The sequence below is a fragment of the Chelmon rostratus genome, chromosome 9, assembly GCF_017976325.1.
Source record: "Chelmon rostratus isolate fCheRos1 chromosome 9, fCheRos1.pri, whole genome shotgun sequence".
NCBI lineage: Eukaryota > Metazoa > Chordata > Actinopteri > Chaetodontiformes > Chaetodontidae > Chelmon > Chelmon rostratus.
The window spans coordinates 17,655,694-17,677,836 of record NC_055666.1 but is presented as its reverse complement, the minus strand read 5'-3'; the positions used below and the strand labels follow the sequence as shown (position 1 = coordinate 17,677,836).

The window sequence follows — 22,143 nt, the reverse complement described above, 5'->3', positions numbered from 1 at the left end:
TCCAGGGGGGAGGGTTAAAGGATGACAGCAACTTGCCCCATGTGACCAAAATGCCATCAAGTATCAACCCCCCCCCCCCCACCCTCCCCTTTTTTCAAAGACCATCGTCTAACTTCACCCATCCATACAGATGGGCAGTAAAACTAGTGCCAGCGGGCCCGGTTGGCACGGTGAAAAACAAAACCTCCAGCTCGCTGGCCAAACAAACGAACAGGTGTCTCTTATGGCTGAGTGGCGATGTGGAGCCCTGCCTCCATCCAGCTTGCCTCTCCGGGTCTGTGTGCCCGACTACATGTGTGTTCCCTTCATCTTTATGCCGCCAAGCACACATCCTAAACGGAATTTTAAGACCTGGCCTCAGAACATTTTTGTCTGAAAATTAATCCCCTCCATCGACGACGGTAAGAGCAAAACTGGCATAATTACAAGTCCAGACTTCGTTGCTTTGACATGTTTATCAAATATTTGGAACTCTTCCTGGCCTCCGGCAGTTTCTCCCCACTGACATAATGGCACGTCACGGCTTATGTTATTCTGTAAATAGCTGCACATTCGCAAACAGAGTCCACGTATCTGAAAGCAAGCCTGTAAGAAATAAACTCCGTCGTACCCAAACATAAAAACACACACATGCTCAACTTTAACAAGAGCTGCTTCCTTTCTAATCCGTACAGATGTGACCCTCGACAGATACTGTGTGCACCGCGATCATGTGTCACCTGAAAGAAGAGGAAGGTGCAAGAAGCTGAGAACAAAGTTGCAGAATATGTAACTACTAACTGAAATGTAATTCCTATTTAAGGACAGCAACCAGCGGAGGGCAAGAGGATGACTGGGTGTGTATATGTGTGTGTGGCAGCAGCTCAGGGGCTGGTGGGGGGTTAGTTTGAGTTTCAAAGACCTTGCTTGTTCGCCCATATTTCACACCACGGTGACATCTTAAAGCCTAGACAGGCCTGGTTGCTTCGCCCTCTCTTTCACTTTCTGAGAAAAAAGGGGAATTGGGATGTGAGGGAGGGGGCACTGAAATATATGCAAATGGTCCCCCAGAGGGGATACGAATTTTATGGGTTTAGAATTTAGTTCAGCCAACCTGAATAATCAAATGTGGGAACAAAAAAAAAAAAAAAACGAGCACCCCCTCCAACCGTCCCACCACCACAACTCCATACCTCAAGCTTCGACCCCCACCTCAGGCCTCATCTCTGTTCCCTCCTGCCAGGTCCTCACATAAGAGGAGCTCAGTACGTCCAAACTCTTATTAGGATCTCCTTACAGGGCAGGGGAAGGGAAGAGAAATGAGCGGGTGGAGGGGGAGGAAGAGGAGGGGTTTGAGGAAGGGAGAAGAGGGGCTAGTGTACCTGATCAGGCAGAACTGCCGGCTCCTGATTACGACACCATTTTCTCAGCAGGCTTCCCAGCCTCATCCTGCTTCTGTGAATATGGAGCACAGGGCCAGCCAATCCCCTCAGCGCTCCCTCTCATCTAATGGCAGAATTAAGACCGTTTAGAGTGATTTCCTCTGCCTTCATGGTCGCACTCTGAAAGAGCTGAATCTTTTTCCCTTTGCGCCGATTTACAATGTGGGGGGTCTGGCATGCAACGGGTGAGAGAAAAGTTCTACATGACTGAACATAACATTACAACAGGTGGGGAATTGAACAGAGACTCTGCAGAACATGGCTGAGAACAATTTTACTTTGCCTATACATTCGAGTTTCACCGGACCATGATTTCGTTCTTTTGACAGACAAGCTTTACTCTTATAGCGCACTTCCTGTGAGTTTATGAGAATACAACCAGCTCTCTTAGGGAACTACAATCACAACCAGTGCTATGCCTGCTGGCTGTCTGCATATCTCCATCACTCTGTGCTTCATTCTTAACACCTACATCAGGCAGTAAAACATACACAAAGTGATGTCACAGATCCCAGTAACACATTTTAATGTATTTTCACATCAGTGTAAATGTATTCAGTGTTGTGTGTGTGTGCATGAGAAATAACGTGGGTTAAGTATGTAAAAGCACTCTGATCCATTTAGTTTTGAATTTACTCATCTATGTTTGCGAAAATTACACATTTTTCTCCACTCCTATGTGATTTTTTTTTTTTTCATAAATGTATTTCTTTAGCCTGGTTGAAAGCTCCATTTGAAAGAAGAGTTTGGAGATATAATAACCCTGAAATGTATGCTCAGTTATAATTTAAAAAAACAAAACAAAAAAAAAGGGAAAATATCCTCCAAACATGACAGAAGGTAGGAAGTTTATATTTACAGTTGGCATTCACTGTGAAATTAAACTGTTGCAGTTAATCAGCGGTGTATCTCCGTTGTTATCAATTATGAATCCTACTCTCCTTTCCACTTCTTAAACTTCATAAACTGATTATTTTTTTAAATGCATTGACACAAAGCTGAACCTTTCTTGGCCTGTGAAAAGCTGACCTCAATCTGATTTGATCATTTTACATACATTTAATCCCCAAGTGGAAGTAAAACATGTCAGAGGCTAAAAGCTGATCATGTGTCAGATCAGACTGATTCATTATGGCACTAACTCAAAGAGGGAGTAAGTCTGGACACAAATCTGCTTAAACTCACTCCTTCTATGTCAAACTGCATTACATCAAGCCCATCACTCTGGAATATGGCATAGCACCATATCAAACAACCACAGTTGGAACCTGTTGCTTTTGTATTTGCCGTGCTTAATGATTCCCCCACTTTTCCTCCAACCTCCAGTAGACAAATCCTTCAGCTTTATTGCCCAGACTCAAGGGCTGCAGGTGCACAGGCCACAAAAGGGAGAGAAGGGGGGGAGGATTGAGGGGGTGCAAGGGTGGAGGAGGGGATGGGAAAGAGAATGGTCAGTCGGGAGATAAGAGAGGAAGGAACAGAGCCCCCCTACCCTGGTTTAACCTCTACAACCCACCCATCCTACCCCTCACCCCTGCCTCCACCCTGGTCTTGTCCACACCCTGCAGCACCGCTCTGTTTTGCTCCACTGCCCTGCCACACGTGACAGGAGTGCAAACTGCGAGCGGTGCCGCCTGGCGCTACCAGGCCTTCCTAGGTGTGTGTGGCAGGGGACAGGCATGGCAGAGTGGCCATGTGGCGGGAGAAGCCCCTTTCTTCTAAACCAGCAGAGGGGCAGTAATGACTATGAGCTACAGCTGTGCCCACTGAGGCTTGCCCTACCTTGCCCTGCAGTGGCCCCTCAACCTCATCTCAACATGCTGCCCTCTGATACTTCTAGTGGAGGCTACAGAGTACGTTTCTCCACTAAAATCAATGTGGGATTCCTCAGAAGAGCTCAAATAGGATCTCATTAGGCTTCGTGGGTTTGTGATGTTGAAAACCTCAACAGTGGGAGTCACTTGTTTCAAAACAAGAGCAATGTTCCTTCAATAAATCATCAAATTTTTATTGAATATCACAGAAAATAGTGAAATAGTGAAAAATATATTTTTATGGCCCTTAAAAAAGCACAGATGACTGTGTGCACAGATCAGATCAAAAATTATTCTCATCATTCTCTGACTGGTCTTTAAAAGCTCAGAAGTAGAAGTAGTAGAAGAAAGAGTCCATCTTCAAGGTGACATCTGGAAACGTGCAGTATGTGTCGTCCAATCAGCAGTCCTCAACAGAGATATTCACACATCAAACTATCGAAGAGATGATCCCACACTCTGCTCCTCCTCAGCATCACAACTTATTGATCATACTAACCATTCGGTCCCTCTGGACTTACGTCAAGAGTGTTAACACGGCTGATCACAAGTTAGTGTGATCAATAAAGTGTGATGCTGAGCAGGAGCAGCATGTTATTAATGTTAAAGAAACTGGCAACCCCTCTTGTTTTTTTTTTTCTTTGATTGCTTCTTTAATGTCTAGGGCAGCATTTCAAATATATCAGGTCAATGACACATCCAACCATGTGAATATTACTTCTGCATATAGCAATCTACAGCTGCATATTTTAGGTTAATTAGCAAGATAATTCCCATAACTCTTACTGTCTTTGAAGACTGACAGGGTGTGTCATCTTTCTGACAAGACACAAAAAAATAGATGTCATTCACTCATTCACAACGTGTTCATTTCTTTAATTACTGCAAATCAGTCGATGTCGCACTGTGATTTATCACCTCTCGTTGTGACATTTCACACAACCTTAATTTGTGTCCATTTCTTAAACCAGTCCTGCATTTCTCAGGTGATTCTTGAGCAGGAAATGTAAACAAAGACTACAATAAAGATCATGTAGAAATAAATTAATGAAAGTGGCCTGATCATCAAAGAGGCTGTGAGACAGACGGGTTTGTTTGTGGTTTAAATGAGTCAGGTGAAAGGACGGCCTGTACAGGACACACCACGTGAGTCACAGGTGGAGCAGATGCCAGTGGAGTAACACCTAACTGTAACTAACTGAAGTAATTCATAACTTGGCGTGCCGGGACCCAATCGCTGCCTTCTGCCTGTAGATAAAATGGTCGTAGGAGTTACCCTCTATACACACATGTTCGCACAATACCATAGCTCACTGTCTGTCACGCATACACATATAAACACGCAGACCTGCCTATGTTGCTGGAGCTGCTGGGCTAGGAACACACCCTCGGGGACAGGAATAACAGGCCACTCCAGAGCATGAGGACATCGGAGACACAGTGGCACCACACAAGCATGATGACTCTTTAACGCGTCCTTATCTCCATCCCTAATCCTCCGCCACTTCTCCGTCAGCTACTGTTTACACCAACCACAAGTCAAGAGCAAAAGCAGAAAATGGACTTTCTTAATTTTGAATGCCTTAAGTCCACTAGAAAGCCATTGAGGAAGGCCTCTAGTGCGGAGGGAGCCTCATATTGAATACGGATTGAAATTTACATGACAACTTAGGAAAAATGCTTTTTTATTACTCATTCATCCTCTAAATCACTTGGCTCCCCCGCTCCTTTCCTCTGCCTGAGCTATTAAATCACCATCTTGACCCTGCGACCTGGGGCCGCAGCCATAAAGAGCCCCCTGTGGGTCAGAGGCCTGATTGTAACATTTGAATATGAAATGGACTTGGTTGGGCCTGGAAACAGCCCCATGCGCTGAGACACAGACTGACCCCCAGGAGAGAGGCCTGCCTCAGCAGCCCCGGGCCGGGAGGCTCCCTCTTCTCGCAGCGAGGATTTACTTGGACTTGAGGAGGAGGGAGAGGCAGAGAGAGGGCTGAAGTCGGGGGTGGAGGGTGAAGCGGGGTAGGGGTTGAGCGAGAGTGAGGGAGAGGAGAAAGAGAGAGGGCAGACATTTGAATAAGACAAGAAGCGATTGGTGTTTGCATGACAAAGGAGCCCGCCATCTCCCCTGATTGGTGTCACAGTGCGGCACTAAAGCCATGCAGCCCCCCCGGGGAGGGGTGATGTGTGGAGCACAGGCATGTTTATGCATCCAAGGTGTGATATTAGGGAGGGATAGAGGGGGCCCGTTGTCAAGTTTCGGGGTAAGAAGTTTGTGCGCATATTCTCAAAAGGAGAAGTCTGCATTATTCTGACGACAAATTTACAATTTTAAGTGAAAATTGAGTCCAAAATGTTAGTTTTTCTCTTCAAAGGCTATGCTTGAAACTTTACAGCAAGCTTTAATAGAGGCTTTAATAGCTTCAATGCTTTAATAGAAGACACATTAATGTTTGAACCCAGTTCAATACAATTGAGGGGTTATGTTCACATTTTGGGATCTGGAAATATGGTGACATTGTTACAGCAAAGTCCAGCAGGGCAAGAAACACGCATTCAGGCATTCAGACCGGTTGTAAACCAGCCAGCAGTTTAGCCAGATTATCTAAATCACTGGCTATTTGGAGGAAAAATCCAAAGTTAAGTCACCCGAAATGATGGCAATACACTGCCACTGAACAGAAAAGCGAAAACATTTAAAGATGAAGCAGGGTGTGAACTTTGAGGAAGGTTTACAAGGGACTGCTTCCCGCTGATTTTGTCTGCCTGTCTTTCCACAAATAGAAAAAATGGCTAAAGCCACGAAAATAAGTTGTGAAACAATGAGTAAGTAAAATAGCCTTAGAACTATAAGAGTTCACAGCTTCAGCTAAAATACTGCATTATGTTTGTGCTTCTTTATCTCTCGGTCTCCACCTCGTTTCTGAAAGGAAATACTGGTACGCTTCCCTGTTCCCTACCTGAACTGAGGTGTGAAAGCCAACGCCCTCACTGTCCCCTGCTGGGCTGTCAGTGGAGTCTTCAGCTACTGCAGGTGGACCTGGTGCACCGCCGAGTCCTGACCATCCATCTCCCTCCCGCCGCCGCTCCTTCTTAATGTGAACAATGACAATACGAGAACAGAGATGAGAGAGGATCATATGAGTGGGCAAATCCAGGGGCTATGAAGGGGATTTCACAGCTCAATAAGTTTGGACAATTTGTTTACAATCCCCATTATTACAGACCCCTTGGGAGTAGGCGTATGCATAAACATTGATTCATTTCAGATATTGCAGATTAGCTGGGAGTGGGTCCACTCTGGAGAATATTGCAGGAGCTCCTACAGGGCAAGAAAAAGTACCACAGGGGGTCAGAGAGAGGAGGGATGAGGACGAGGAAGCGCAAGTGAGAGTTAGCGAGGTCACACGCTCTCACACACGCACTCACGCACACACACACACTCTGGCCCCCTGCAGACAAAGCCTCCACAGGCTCATCTGGGCAGTGCTGCTGGCCCTCAGGGACACACCTCCAAGAGAGATGGCCTGACTAACGCTCCATGGCAACTAATCAATAAGTGACAGAGTCAGTCAGGACTGACCCGTAGCCGAGTGTGTTCCACCTCCCCCTACGTTCCCAGGGTTGCCCTCCCATAAACCACACACACATACAGACGGGCCCACACTAAAGTGCCCCCCAACCTGACGATTGCCCCCAAGAAAATAAATCTTTACTCCTACTTTGAGTGCATTTGACAACATACCTTTTCTCAACATGTGCACATGTTTTTTGTTTTTTGGTGGGGCGGGGGTGACACGTGTGTGTGTGCACAGGTTAGTGAATGAAGCTCCTGACAATAGCGATATGATCAGAGGGTTTCTGATGGAGCGGATTCACCGCACCGCTATTGTGTATCTGCCAATCTGTGTTCCCTCTCACTGTCCTCCACACACTAATCAATATCTGTGGCCTAGATGAGAGGCCTAATCTTCCCCCTTGTCACCCCCCTAAATCCTTATCCCCCTCTCTTTGCATTGTCTTGCAGCAGTGCCATACTCTCCTTACTGTCCCTAGGCGTAGTATATACATCCGCAGACATATACTTGCCCCCATTTTTAGGCTTCCAAGACGGGTCAGAACTCCAAATTAAAAGCAACGCTACATGCTCCAGTGTTCATAGACAAAGTGATGTGCATCACAGAAAGGGACCATCTGCAGCAGACACACTTTTACACACTAGAGTGTCTCGCTCGGTGCCTGAGCTTTCCTTAACGCACATTAGAAGCAACCGTTTGTGTGTAATTGCCCTTACAGGTTATTCAGGAAGAGGCCTCTTAATCCAGTTTCATTATTGCTTGTATATCCGTGTGTGTGTGTGTGTGTGTGTGTGTGTGGTTTTACACATCTTCCGCCAACCACAATTACAAGCAAAAACAAGTCCAAGTAAACCCCAGTAGCGCTCGGCTGAACAAAAAAACGTCAAAAGGATCCTCGTCAGAAAAAGCTCTCTAAACATACAACCCGGGCGGCAAGAAAACAGAATCCTCCCATTTCAGCTGTTCGTGTGATTGGTGTTTGTTTTGTTTGGGACACAAGAGGCGGTAATCCTGCCTCATATTTGACACGTCTCATATTCACACACACCTGCTGGGACAAAGTAAACACGCCTTCAGAGTCAGACACCTTAATGGATGACCCTCGCATTAAAGCCTAAGTCCGCATAAACCCTAAAGCAGGCATGTTGACATGATATGGTAAAGAGACGTGCCCGCTCTGGATATGACTGATGAGACGTCGCCACATCACAGCTAACTTATACATACAGTGCATACAGTACGTGCATAGGTCGAACATGAGCATGCTTGCAGGTGCCCGGCAATGTCTCTTCTCCTCAGTTTTAATAGAATATAGAACAATTTGCGGCTAATTTCTTTACGTATCCTCCACTCCACAGTAGCTTGGGTGCCTCAAAGTCTATAAGCCTAAACTAATTTACTTTCCACTGATATAAACACAAGCAACTCAGTGCTGGGCGGATGCAGTTTCTTGAGTGGCGGCATGCTTGCCTTTGAAGCATTTCCCACTCAGCATTCCTTGCGGTTGTGTAAGGCATGGCGATCCAACCACAGCTATCATTAATGAGACATTTGCATCACGGAACAAGTCCGCTGGTGCTCACATACGTCCGGGCAAGGAGCTGAAAACTGGGGACGTACTTAAAAGAGGAGAGGTAGAAAAGTGGTCAAATGTGATTTTCTAGTGTCTCCGGTGTGTGCTGTCAGTGAGTGAGAGGGTGAGTGAATGGAGAGGGGATTGAGAGGACGGTGCGGTGGAGAGGGATGGCTCTCAGTGGGTCAGCCCAAAAGCCCTGACCCCAGGAGGATTTGATGCCATTTTCCCACGCAGGGAGTCGACCTGAGAGGAGCTCGTTAACAACATCTGCCCCAGTTCAGGGAGATTAACCCCCACCCCCAACCCCCGCACCTCTACACACTCACGCACACATGCATACACACCGCTCTGCTGTCAATCTCTGTACCTCACATGAGTCCCACTGCTATGGACCGGCGTGCCCGAGAGGGACAGGCCACTCCAGGCTCCTCCAGGCTCTGCCCAAAGGGCCTCCTGGAGATCCCAGCCACAGCAAATCAATACAGTCTGACTGCGTGTCATAGGTGCAGTCCCTAACCGCACACACGCATTCATCCGTTACACTCAAACTATGCTGCTAGGTGATGTCTGATCTGTGCATCAGAGGAGAGTCCAGATTTGAGTTTGAGATTGCGCGAAGGCTTGAGAGTTTGCTCGGAAGGTGTGTTCCAGCTGGAAGCTGCCGAGCAGGTCAGGCAGGCGAATTTGTGACGTCACCAACGTCAGGTCTGTCAGCCACATCTGTGTAATGAGTTTTCCACTCATCACGCTGACGTAAAAAGAGACACTAGAAACACGCTACGACTGCTTTTCCCACCTTGTTCACGTAAGCTCCCACACGACGTGCAACTGGCGGGGCATGTTCTGGCATAATTTGAGGAGACACATGTGAAAAAACAGGACCAACCGACACACGGCCTAGAGCACTGTCGCTGTTAAGCCGGAGCCCTGCATGCGCTGCACACATACATAGGTACACATAGACACACAGTGGCAGAATCCACTGGGAATCCGCTGAATCCATGTTCTACAGGGCTATAATTAGGTTAGTTTTTGGAGAGGGGGTTAAACAAACAGGGGCTGTGAGGTCATAGGCAGATGGAAGTGGGATATGCCTGCACTTGCTGAGTGGGCACAGAGCTCCACATGACAGGAGAGAGAGGCCCTCCGGGCGCTCAGCAGGGGGAGAGCGAGGGGGGGATGGGGGTGGAGGGGAGCCCAACTCGGATGGCCTCACTGCCAGAACATTCAAACGGCATCAGCAGCAATGCACGGCCCAGCCACACACCTTTCCTCCAATGATCATTACACGTGATCGTATGTAATCACAGCGAGGGCTGGAAATTATACGACATATTTCACTATACCGACGCGCTACGTCAGCTGTAATTATGGTTGAGAGTTAACCCACAGCTTGTGTATGTGTCAAGAGGAGCAGTGCAGGTGAAAGCCATCCTGAGGTTACATAATTTTCAGCGTTTGATGAAAGACTTCGAACCATCACTCTGTCCGGCCGGCAGCAAACCCCGCTGACACCGAGGAGCAGGAAGAGAAAAGCTGCTTAATTACAAAAAAATGAGTTGGAAAGTGTGATTAGGTGACGGGTGGCTGCTGGCACGCTAGAATGACTTAAGACCCTGTCAGTGAATGCAGGGAGGTCTGGATAATCTTTCCCTCCACAAAGGTGCGTGGGGCTAATCCAGGCTGCTGTGCTGAGCTGTGGATCAAGTCCTACAGGGAGTGTGGGAAGGCCAGCAGGACCGCCACTGCTTCGGCCCTCTTGGTGGCCAGAGCTTATTTATTCTTAAGTACACTGCCGGCCCGTTCTTCCGCACACACCTTTGCATAATTAGAGACAGCCACATCGAGCGCATTGGGGGATGCCATTAAATTTATGAATGTGATTTCAGTATAATTTGATGAAAAATAAAAATGCACCATGTACATTACAGCAGCTTCAGTCCTCACTACATTCTACACAAGTGAAAATGTTCCAGATGCAAAAGGAGCACAGCAAACGTTCATCTGTGCCCATCAGAAACTATATGAGTGTAAATGTCTGGTCAACATGCAAAATACTTAACATTAAAATACTTAATTTGATTCTTTAAAGTCATTTATTACTTTATTTTCTATGCCAAACAGAAAGTCACAAATTATATATACTTTAGCGAATCAGCACTGACACAAAGTGAACTTACAAAACTTTTTAAAAACAGGTTTCAGATGACGTCTCTTGTGTTTCATGTCATATATTCAGATTTTTTTTTAAAGTTCACACCACTTCCAAATGTGAGGCGATTCCAGCACCCACCACGTTTCTTTATTTGCTCTGCTCTCATTTATTTACATTCTTAGATTCATTTTTAAAATGTAGGAGATATTCTGACCGAATTCTTGTGATAAAATTCGATAAAGACATTGAAATGGACTGAAGCAGCGACGTGATGACGACCACTAAACACTCACTCTGCCTTCGCTCAGTGAATACTGAAATAAGTGAGCGAGCTGGGTAAAGTTTAAGAAGGAGAAGAGTTACAGCTGCATGAAGCAAACACAAAATACAGTTTCTCTTCACCAGATATTTATATTAAAAAAAAACTATTTCAAGAAGAGGAAAAAAGATGAAAGCAACACTAAATTTCTTCTGAGGTTAATTCCAAAACTAAGGAGCCTGTAAAAAAAATGTTTACCAGAAATATCAGATACAAATTCAACAGGCCTAAGAAATAAGTAAAATTCTATTATTAATTTTAAGTGGGTGGTTAAAATGACACCAAGCATTTTTTTTAACTCAGCAAGCAAATTATAATTCCCTCATTATTCTTTGAAGCTTGTAAAGTAATTACAAGACCGTTTCTTTTTGATTCTCTGTGAAGAAAAATCTGTCACTGATGTGAAAATATAACAGGATCATCGCTCAGTGTCTGAGAGATCTTTACATTCGCCTGTGAAATGATCCCTTTTCAGTATATCAGGATTCAACCTGTCCTCCCATCTTTAAAAAAAAAAACACCCTGACTCACATTTCCCAACCTCGTGTTACACACAAAAGACAGAGCCGCAAAGAAAATCATGTTTCGTACAAATTTATTCAGCATTTAAGAATAGAGGATGGTCTTAAAATGTGTAGAAACGTCAGTTTAAATAAACCTTTTCGTTCAGCATAAATGAGTAAACATGACACTGTCAAAACCATCACAGAAAATAACATTTTTACAAAAACAAAATCTTTCACGTGACAAAAACATCGGGTTCACAAGCTAAAAAGAAAAAAAACAACCTTACTATAAATAAAACTTGCGTTTGCGACCCGCACAGTCTTAACATTTCATTGTAACCTATGTGAAGAGGAGGGGGGAGAAAAGAAAGACTACAAAATTTGGACACAGTCGAGACAACTGACATTCTACAAATTAAGTGTAAACATTTATGAAGCAACTTTCCATCCAGCTTTTCTGAAATACACCAGCCTCTCTTAATGAGGCCACATGCCTTTTCATAGAGAGAAAATATGGCATTAATTAAAATATAGAAGTCCAATTCTTCTACATAGGTTGATTGCTTATACTCGTGATAGAAAGCATCTCTGCAGCGCAGTTTACTCTGGTGGGCTCAACGTTCAGTTTCGGTCCATTTCAAAACTCATTTGCAAAAAACGGACAAAAGATATTGAGACAAAAACGCTTTTTCGAACAGAACTGGTGAACGTCGTTTCTTTAGCAACCAAAGAGTTCAAGTATCCGAAGTACTCTTTTTTTTTGTTTGTTTGTTTGTTTTTGTGTTAAAAGTTTCAAGTCTTTTCTTTCTTGCGCTCTCAGATGTGGGTGAGAGGTAGCGTCCCATTGACGCCAGTCCCTGCGGTCTGATAGTGCGGATGGACGCTGTGTAACCGGCTGCTCTGCAGGGAGGAATGCTCCGCGCTGTCCCCGCCGGGAGGCAGGTACATGCTAATCATATCCCTCAGGTCCCCCAAACACGCCCGCTGAGAGTGGGACGTGATGGCCGGCGGCGGCGAGCTCGGCTCGGTCTTGCACACGGACGCCATGGAGCTCAGTCCCATGGCGCTGCTGGTCTGCTGCGTGTACGCCGGAGACATGCTGTACGTGGAAGCCGCGTTCATGTAGGTCTGCGCCGAGGACATCATCGGGTACTGGAGCCCCGCCATCTCATATCGGTGCATCTGCTGGATCTGGGGGCTGTTCATGCTGTGATGCTGAGGGTAGGCCAGCTGGTCCTGCATGAGGGAGTACGCGCTGTTTGTCCACCCGTTCATGTGCGCGTAACCGTCCATGCGCTGGCCCACCGACACCGAGCTGTTGACGGCGTTGGCTCCTGGCGCCAACAGTCCCCCGGGCAAAGAATACTTGTCTTTCTTGAGCAAGGTCTTGGTCTTCCTGCGGGGACGGTATTTATAATCCGGATGCTCCTTCATGTGCATTGCGCGTAGACGCTTGGCCTCGTCGATGAATGGCCTCTTTTCAGCGTCGGTCAGAAGTTTCCAGTCAGCCCCGAGCCGCTTGCTGATTTCAGAGTTGTGCATTTTGGGATTTTCTTGTGCCATCTTCCTCCGCTGTCCCCGGGACCAGACCATGAAGGCGTTCATCGGCCGCTTCACCCGCTCCTGGTCGCTGACACTGTTGTTCTTTGCGCCCGGCGCCGAGCCCGAGTTGGACTGCGGGAGCGGGGTCTTGATCTCGGTTTCCATCATGTTATACATTCAGGCGACTTTTAGTGTTCACTCACAGGCACATAAAAAAAAGTTCACAAAACAGCGCCTAAAGTCAAAGAGGTAGAGATACTGACCAGTCTCATAAGATGGGAAAAAAAGTTCTGCCCAAACAGGCAAATCTGTCTGCAGGTGCTTCTGGCTTCTCTCCGCTCAGAGCTGCTCTGTCCCCCACGGCTCTCAAACACAAGTCTGTAAACTCGCCAGGCTCATCTGTTAATAGGCCTAGTGGCCGGACCATGTGATGCGGATTGACAGCATGACAATGAGGAGCTGGCGACCAATCAGCGCGCAGCTCCCCGTAGCCACAGCGTAACCAACCGGAGCAGCCAGCGCCGTGTTTTGGTTCGAGGAGGAGGGAGAGCTGAAGTTTTAAAACAGCAGCGCAGCTCCACGACCTGAGCGCTAAATGTTCGAGATTTACAGCCATTATAATCTGAGGATGAAGATGAAAAGTCAGCGGGAAACACTTCCGATTTGTTTTTGTTGCAGAGCAGGTGCCGCCTGATCGCATCGAAATCATTTCTGCAGCAAATTAAATCCGAAAAAAGCTTATTTTGACAACTTTTTTCTCCTACATTTGAGACTCAGCTGAATAAAATCAAAGAGTCAAACACGCCACGAAAGTTGTTTTTTCCAATCATGTAGGCTGAACCTTATATGAAACGAAAAAGCGGTGTATGCTATAGGCCCATATGCTGCAGGGAAACAAAAGTCTTAAGGGATGTCAATAAATCAATTACAGAGGCGAATCCCAACAGGCCAAAATCCACCGAAAATGAGTGCAAATTGTTCAAGTAAAAAGTGTAATATTGGAAGAAAATGTGCCTTTGGCGGAGAAAAAAATCGTCACATCTCTACCTGCTGTCAAACACGCCTTGTGCCGCTTTAACTTCACGGAATATATTTATTCAAACATAAAAAAACGTCAGTCTTGATGTTGGACTTTGATTTAAAAGCGTTTAATACACCTGCCATCTTCATCATTATTATAATAATAATAAAAGTAAAAACAAGTTCACCTTTTTCGTCCACCTGCTCGGAAGTTTTTCTCAGGAGTTTTAATGCTTCCTTCAAACAACTACAGAGTAAAACCTGCCGAGCATCTGAAATAATTCAGTTCCCTTCCAATCATATTTAATTCACGTGGAAAAATATTTATTTGACATTTAGAAATGAAGTGTAGCTGCATTGACTTAAAGCAGAATAAGGCTGATCGCTCCACTGTGATGTTTTTAAACTGACTATTTTTTAATAAGGCATTGCTGTCAGGAGCAAGTGGACGATCTGGTCTCATGATCTCATAAAATGACCCCAGCAGTTTTACCCCGAGCAGAGCAGTGATCTCCGGGTGAAATTAATGGCACGTTAACGTGGCTGACTCCGCAGCGCAAGGGGACCCACAGCGCAAAACTTTAATGCATCAACGACCTCTTGTGGAGGGGACGGGCCAGCTCTGTCATCCCACAGGGAAAGTTGAGCGTGGAGACTCCGCGGGCAGCGCGCGAGGGACTGCGGCCAAGCTCCTGCTCGCCGACTCGTTTTCTCTCGGCCGTGTTAATGGTTATTAAAATGATCACCGTGGAGGGGCCTGCATTTGCATGTGTCTCCTTACAAACGACCTGAAAACGCCGCTTCGCCGCTGAAACCGCCTGCCCCACAGAGCGCGCCTCACACCTGCTAATGACGGCGAGCGAATCGCCCATCGAAAACAACTATTAACACCTCAGTGTTTAGACGAGCTCTGCAGGGATCACTCTGGTAGGACCTATGTGCATTTTAGAGCGCTTCACCTCCCGGAGCTCCTGTGGCCCTCCTGCATTTTATTATATATGGGTGCATGGGAGCGCGTCCACCTGAGGGACCACACTTTTTTTTCGAATTTCTCACTGAGAGCAAACACTGCATGCAAAAAAAAGTCTGTTTGGAAAATCGCTTGTCTAGTTAAAAAAAAAAAAAAAAACTGAATGAAGAGCAGCGTTCCCTCTGATATTAGGGTTTAATGAGCCGCTTCTATTAAATCATCAATGATCCGATAACATCTGGCAGTCTCTGCTGCTCTTCTTTACTCCAAAAAAAAAAAAAAAATGAATGAAATGCAAGCGTTTGCACTGAGGATGTGAGATGCATTCTGCAGTTTTACTGATAAAAGTTGCACAAAGGGATGCAAAAACACACAAAGGCAAAGGTGTCAATAATATTTCTGACTTTTAAAAAGTGAATCCAAGCGCAACTAGCGTGAAGGAAACCCCTGTTTAAGGGAGGTAAAGCCTATAGTCTGGTCCCTCAGCCTTATAGTTAGTAGTAAATCAGCTGAAAAGAGACATCACTTCATGAATTTAATTTTCGCGTTCAATGGGGCGTCACAAACAGAGCAAGAGCAATAAAACTAACGTCCAATTAGCAGTCATCTATTCTCAGGGCCAGTTATTTGTTTATCTGGGCAGATCTCAATACTGATCCGCTTGTAATCTTCTTATGGAAATTGACCAGTAGCAGAGGGAGAGAGAGAAAGAGAGAGAGAGGGGAGAGAAAGAAAGAAAAAAACACACCAGGAATAACCCGGAGTTTAGTAATGAGGGCCTCTGTGCAGCTAATTTCCTAATTAAGGAACCGAGGACCACCAGCATAGTCTGCTGTGATTCAGACTCAACGAGCCTGACAGCCCTAAAGGGGGCTTCTCAGGGCGCGCGGCTGCAGGATCCCACTGTTGAATGTTGGGAAATATGTGGATGTCCTGATGAGAGGGTGTAACCTGCACGCAATCCTCTAGATCGTAGATAATTCTATGTTTTGTTTTGTTTTTTGTTTAAAAAAACGATGAATTGTGCATATGCGTGAAAACACGATTTGCCCTCAAGCCATCGATTCTTGAGGAGAAATCAGCCGCGTTTTCGTGTTTTCCGTTCAAATAAAGACGTATCGGATGGTTGAAAGCAAGCAATTTGTTTACATTTGACGTTTGCGTTGACGCAGCATTGAATCTGGTGACAGGGACCACAGAAAATACAGGTTTTCGCTGAAGGAGAGGTCTAATTCTGGCCTTTGGGCCTATAAAATCAAACAAACAAAAAAAAACGTGAGTCATATTTGCAAAGAGCTTCATGGGAATTAAAACGCATTCAGGTCGACTAATTGACACAAAACGACTTTAATCCCACCTTTGAAAGCAGTTCAGCTCCCCGCATGTCCGCACCCTGTGCGCGGCTGTCAGTGTGATCTTTATGGTGAGACCATTTCAATTCAGGACGGACAAAATGCGCTCAACTTAAATATTACACGACGGGACAGAGGCGCCGCATGTCCCCCATTCAGCTGCAAATAAGTGACTGTTAATAGCTTGTAATTTATTGCTTTTTTATTGCCTTTTGTCGTAGCCTGCCTTTACAAGTTGCTTTTGTTTAGATCCTATTTTTGACTATTTCCAAATAGCACAGATATATGTAAAAAATCGAAAATCGCATCTCAGACCCATAAAACATTATTCTACGTGTCCATTTTAAACTCCACGACCTCCCGAATCAATAACTTTTTTTTTGTTTCAGCTCAGTGACTGCGGACAAGGCCTTGGAGAAACAGTAATTAACAAAGAATGGGTTTTCAATTACAGCCACAATGGAGACTGTCTCATTAAGATTTGCATGATTTTTGGACGAGGAATGCAAATGAAGATGCAATTTACGCACGGTCTGCTGTTCCTATTGTGTCGGCGTGAATGGCTGCGTCCTCCCAGTTCAACACAGGTAAAATAATATTCACGGGTCATTTAAAGGAATAAAAGTGCTGCTATTATCACCTCTTTATTTCACAAAGAAGGGCTAGTATTCGTGGTGATAATTTGACTTATTTGACCCATAAGATTTGTCGTTGACCAAAAAAAAAAAAACCTTAACAAAAATAGCTCAAAAATGTTTAATGTCTGTGTGTAATGCAGAGTCATGGCTGAGGGAACATCTTACTCTGTGGATTGAACATGTTTCATATCACCTCTTTGACTTTACACTCTCCCATCATGGTTCATTAATTCATGTCAGGAGATTCTTACAAATGATGCTAAAAATGATTCTACAGGCTTCTGCAGAATGCATTTTTTACTCCTGGTTGCAAAATCAGACATTAATAACAAGAGCCAGTCTAGCAACAGGTATCATTAAACCTCATTTAAATCACCTAGAAGTGGCATAGAGGCTCTATGTAGCAGATCTGATAGGAACAGGAGCTTCACCTAATGTGAGCTTAATCTGAAAAATATTAAAGCAACAGACTTTTCTCATATATAAATAATAACATGAGAATATTTTTGTCCTCTAAACGTCTCCTTGGGAACTACAGCAGACTCTCTTTGAGAATCAAACAACAAATTAATCTAAGGTTTTCTAAAGTTTCTTTTTATTATGCTGGAAAATTATATATTTATATTGTGCACATTTTTGTCTGCATACAGGCGGAAAACCTTGGGATGAAAAATCTGATTTCTTGAGGACAGTTTTAAGTGTGTGTTCGCTACTTCCTGCCAGTGAAAGGAGAAAGAGAGTTGCATCAGGACAGAGCATAAATAGAGAAATGTTCTTAAGTGCTGCTCTGTGTCATCACTCTTCCTCGATTATTGCGCCACAGAACGAAATGTGGAGTCTTCGCGATGGAGAACAGGAAAGGATGAGGCAGGCAGATTAGTAAACTCACCACATGTTGGGATGCCACCCCGGCGATCACATCTCTGACTGTGGGCCCATCTGAGGCAGTGAGAGCGCTCACGTTCAGTCATTAGATGAGGGGACTGTCACTCAAACCTTCAAAAGAACCAAAAACACACACTCAGAGCACAGATGCATCGATTTTTCAGGAGAGCTTTAGTGGAGTGTTGCGAGTCTGTCAGGAGGACTCGAGGCTAATGGAGAAGGCTGCATTCTTGCCTCCACTGTAGCAGAGTAATTTGTGTTTTCAATGTGGTGGCGGGGGGAGCGACGCCGAGAAGTGCAGCCACCTTGTTCGGCTCTGTGGAATGCAACCGTCTTACTTATTGACCTCAGCTTGTAAAACAACATGCAGGAAGCTGTCTGCTTCCTGCAGCCGTCTGCGAGGAATGCTCCAAACTTCAGCCTCTTTTTCTCCCCGGCAGGCCAAGCATGTCCTTCCTCATTATGTTCTGGTGTGAGCAAGGCCAAGGCTGCTGACACAGACCCAGTGTAATCTCTTTAACCCGCCACTGTCACAAGCAGACAAGGCGTGACCACCCAACACTCTGCTCCATCTCACTTAGCCAAGGGAATAGTTTTTCACTTCATCACCTCTTCGGGGGTTGTAGCCGCTTATCATTTCGGGATGCACACTCCAAACGCATCCGATCAAGTGTGCTCCGCACATGAGTGCGTGCAAAATTGTTCACAGACACACACACACAGGCGTGCGGCGGGGTTAATCATTCTTACAAGACCACTCAATGTAATCATGTGCAGCAGTGTGCAGTTAAAAATTCATATACTCACTGACCCTTGGAGTCCCCATAATTGACACAAGCATTTTTCTGCTGTGGTTATTGACTAATGAAGCTAAAAGCAAATGAAATTACATCACAGGATAGGACATCGGTGGAAGCATTTTTAAATGGATATACAATGATTATGAGCCCCTTGAAGTCATTTCTTAGACAAAGACCCTTTGCGTTTACTTAGCAGATTAGGAGAAACATTCATATTAAAACATTTGGTATATGATGCGTTAAATGAAAAATAAAACACTAACTTACTGTGAGTTATAAGCTCCTTTCCACTGAGAGCTAATTTCAATTCAGTTTAAATTAAGCAGAAAATTTCAATAAATATGGTTTTCCTTCTGAGCCACTGGGTGAGGCTGGGTTAAGCCATCTAGTGCGCAACATGATCACTTCTGAGTCTGCTGCCTAAACTTCCTCAGCTCGCACTCGAACCTCTAATCTGTGCAATCTTCATTTACCTGCAGACATGTCACATTACATCTCGTTTGCTGGTCTGTTGTGGTTGTGTTGTTATTTTTCAGAATGCACTCTGAATAATAAAACCCTGCGTTCGTGCATCAAAGCAGCACACAGTTTAAATGAGGCCTTTATTTTTTTGCACCAGTTATGGTACAAGTTATGATAGTCTGTCAGCAAGCAGATGCGCACTGCTTGGAAACTGCTGCCTGTGAATGGCATTATCAAGCACCTCTATATGATGATCATTTTAAATACTGTTATTGCCTGACTGGCTAATTACAGCGCTCATTATTTTCCATGTATCTTTTGAATCATTGCCATGTTCAGTTTTTCCAAAAACAATGGAAACTTTCTCCGTTTTTTGTTTGGAAGAAAGTGCTGAATCGTCACTTTTTGCTTTGTGCCATGCCCAAGCAAGCAGCCCTCTATTGTTTTAGCCATAATTGAGATCCCACTAATCTAGCCTCTTTTAAAAAATGAAACAGTCTCTTTGTCAAGCCTTCATTAGTTTAAGATAATATTGTGAGGATGCACAATTAATTTGCACTGCAACTTTAATTAATTAAATACACCCAATTTTGTAATATGATTAATGCCACCAAGTTGTTATCTGTATTCTCCTCCAAAATGAATATGTAACAGAGATACAGCGCTGAGCATTAATTGGGGCTTTTAAGAACCCAAAACTAGCTTAGGTAATTATAAGAGGTAATTTATTAAACCTTAAATAAAGAAACAAACAAGCATAAATTGATATATAAATCATGAGTACCATTGTGTCTAATCTAGCTGTGATTTGGGAGAAAATGACAAATCTTTGTTGCGTGCAAAGCACTTGATAGAGCAGATAGTGGTCATAAATTTATTCCCAGTCAAGGTCTCATTAAAAGAGGCATAATTTAATTAAGAGTTAGCCATCGCCCTCTAAATATATTAATTACCTTGAGCACGACGAGATAAGTGCGGCGATTATTGCGTATTTCATTAGAGTAAGTCTTCTGGGAGAGGAGCAAACTAAGGTGGGAAGCTGACTGTGTTGACAAGGTAATGGATGGGCTGGTCTGAGATGAATTTGGTCACCTTGCCTTGGCTTGAGCACAGAGAGGTGAGACAGAGGACAGCACAGGTCCTCGAGAAGGTAAGGGTGCCTCTGCTGAGTTTACTGGGACTGTAGCGCTTACAGCTTTCAGATGAGTGCTTGAAAAAGATTTGACAAGCCAATGAATTCTTTTTTTACTGCATTAACTAATGATTATAGGAGGAATATGTGACTAAATGAGAACGAGAGCATGTTAGAAATTTAGAGGTAGTTCAGTGTGAAGGATTAACATTGGAAAATTTAGCGTTCAGTGTGAGAAAACAAATTCAAATATAATGGAATTACATGCTGGAGCTCACTATGTTTGAATATGAGAAATAAATTCTCAAATTTCAAAGAAACTATAAACTGCATCTATATCCTTAAGGTTGTTGTTTGTAGTATTCATTTTTAGTGTCTTATCTCTCTTGTTGCTGTAACCTCTGAATATGAAAAGAAAACGAATTGAAAATGTGTGGAAGCATAAAAAATAACTGCAAAAATCATTATCGTGCTTAACTTTTAACGTTCTCGATCCATTGTGGTGCACTGATACAGTTACTGTTCCCCTGTATCAACACTCACTTTTCACTAACACAGCTAATAAAACCACATCTCTGTGTGCCACCTATTCGTAAACACACACACACACACACACACACACACACACACTCACGCAGACCAGAGGAGCACGGAGGCGGCGGCTCATTGCCCCTTCGACTGATATGTCAATGAAACACACAAGATGTTGCCGCTGCACTGGAGCGATTTCCAGGCTCGCTCCTCTCCTGGCTGACAGCGGCACAAAGAGCCTAAGCCACTATTATCTGGAAGCAAGCTCTCGTTCTTGCTTTCATCCTTCTCTTCGCTCCCACAAACATAGATGTACGTGCTTATGCAAACACACAGAGCTCGGCGTAAAGTCACTGATGCATCCGGCGTGCATATCAGACGGGACTTCGGGGCGCGGGAAGTTTGGTTTATGTGTGGCACATTGTCGAAGTGTCAGAATGGTTGTAGGCTGCGCAGCGTTGGCGAATAAAAGAAGTGGGGCGCGACTTCTGATTTTCTGAGACGGTGTCAGTGTGGTTTTTCTGCAACAGGACAGCTGAGTTGTGGCGTTTGCATTTTACATCAGTCAATGCTGTCAAACTTCTTGTCTATTTTTAATTCTGCTGTGTTTGATCGGGATGACATCCAGACCAACAGGTGACACGTCCTGTCTTTTAAGATACACCGGATAAATCAGACAGACTTAACATATATTTAAGCATGTATAGAGACAGTAAACACAACTCACAGAAGACAAACCCCCCTGCAACATCTCCCAGAACGCCCCCCTCCCTCCTCTCTTTACAACCCTCCTCCCACTCTGGCCACAAAATTCAGGACACTCACCAAGCTCTGACTGGTCCCAGGGCTGCTGCTGCTGCTGCTGCTTCCCAATCGCTCTGTTAGACACACCTTCAACAGCTGGCTGTCAGCAGGCCCAACTGCAGGACTGGAAGATAGCAGTGACATCCACAGCCCGGAGCCTCGGCCCAGACTCCAACCGCGGCCATTCAGACAGGAGCACCACCACCACGGCAGCTCCCGGTGCAGCAGAGAAATATAAAGAGCGAGAGAGCCAGGCAGTCACTGGTGTGGTAGTGCACACTGCAGCTGAGCACTCCCTGCTCTGGGACCCATCTCATTCAGCCAAGATTGCTTCATACAAAAGTTGACAATGCACCAGTGAAAGCCATTGTTGATATTCAACATTTTTTAAATAGCTGAGCAGAATAGACAACATGGCAGGCTGCAAAACTTGGCAAGGGAAACTGACCTGGAGCTTCCCATTTGAAAGGGTTGCCACGCTGGGTGAGAGGAGAGAGGACTATTGTGTTTAAAAAAAAAAGAGAGAGAGGGAGAGCTTGTGTGAAAGAGCTCGAAAAACAAAAGTCTCCCATCCCGGGTGAGCAGAGTACAATGCTTTCTGTGCAGCAGGAAGAGGACAATCGCCTCGCACGGTCACA

The 22,143-nt window shown here is 44.9% G+C and overlaps 1 protein-coding gene and 1 long non-coding RNA gene across 2 annotated transcripts in view; both read right to left on the bottom strand.

Annotated features, from left to right (window-relative positions):
- Nucleotides 1-21,811, bottom strand: part of LOC121611246 — a 29,766-nt gene extending 7,955 nt beyond the window's left edge. The window contains exons 1-3 of the long non-coding RNA XR_006007090.1: nt 21,527-21,811; nt 17,781-17,887; nt 6,196-6,327 (exon numbers count right to left, since the gene is read on the bottom strand). This is a non-coding gene — a long non-coding RNA (uncharacterized LOC121611246). The remainder of the gene's footprint in view (nt 1-6,195; nt 6,328-17,780; nt 17,888-21,526) is intronic.
- On the bottom strand, nt 11,442-13,275 carry sox3 (SRY-box transcription factor 3). The gene has a single exon (XM_041943686.1). It carries the CDS (start codon nt 13,086-13,088, stop codon nt 12,186-12,188), a length of 903 nt encoding a protein of 300 aa, XP_041799620.1. The 5' UTR covers nt 13,089-13,275; the 3' UTR covers nt 11,442-12,185.
- Nucleotides 21,812-22,143: the final 332 nt, after the last annotated feature.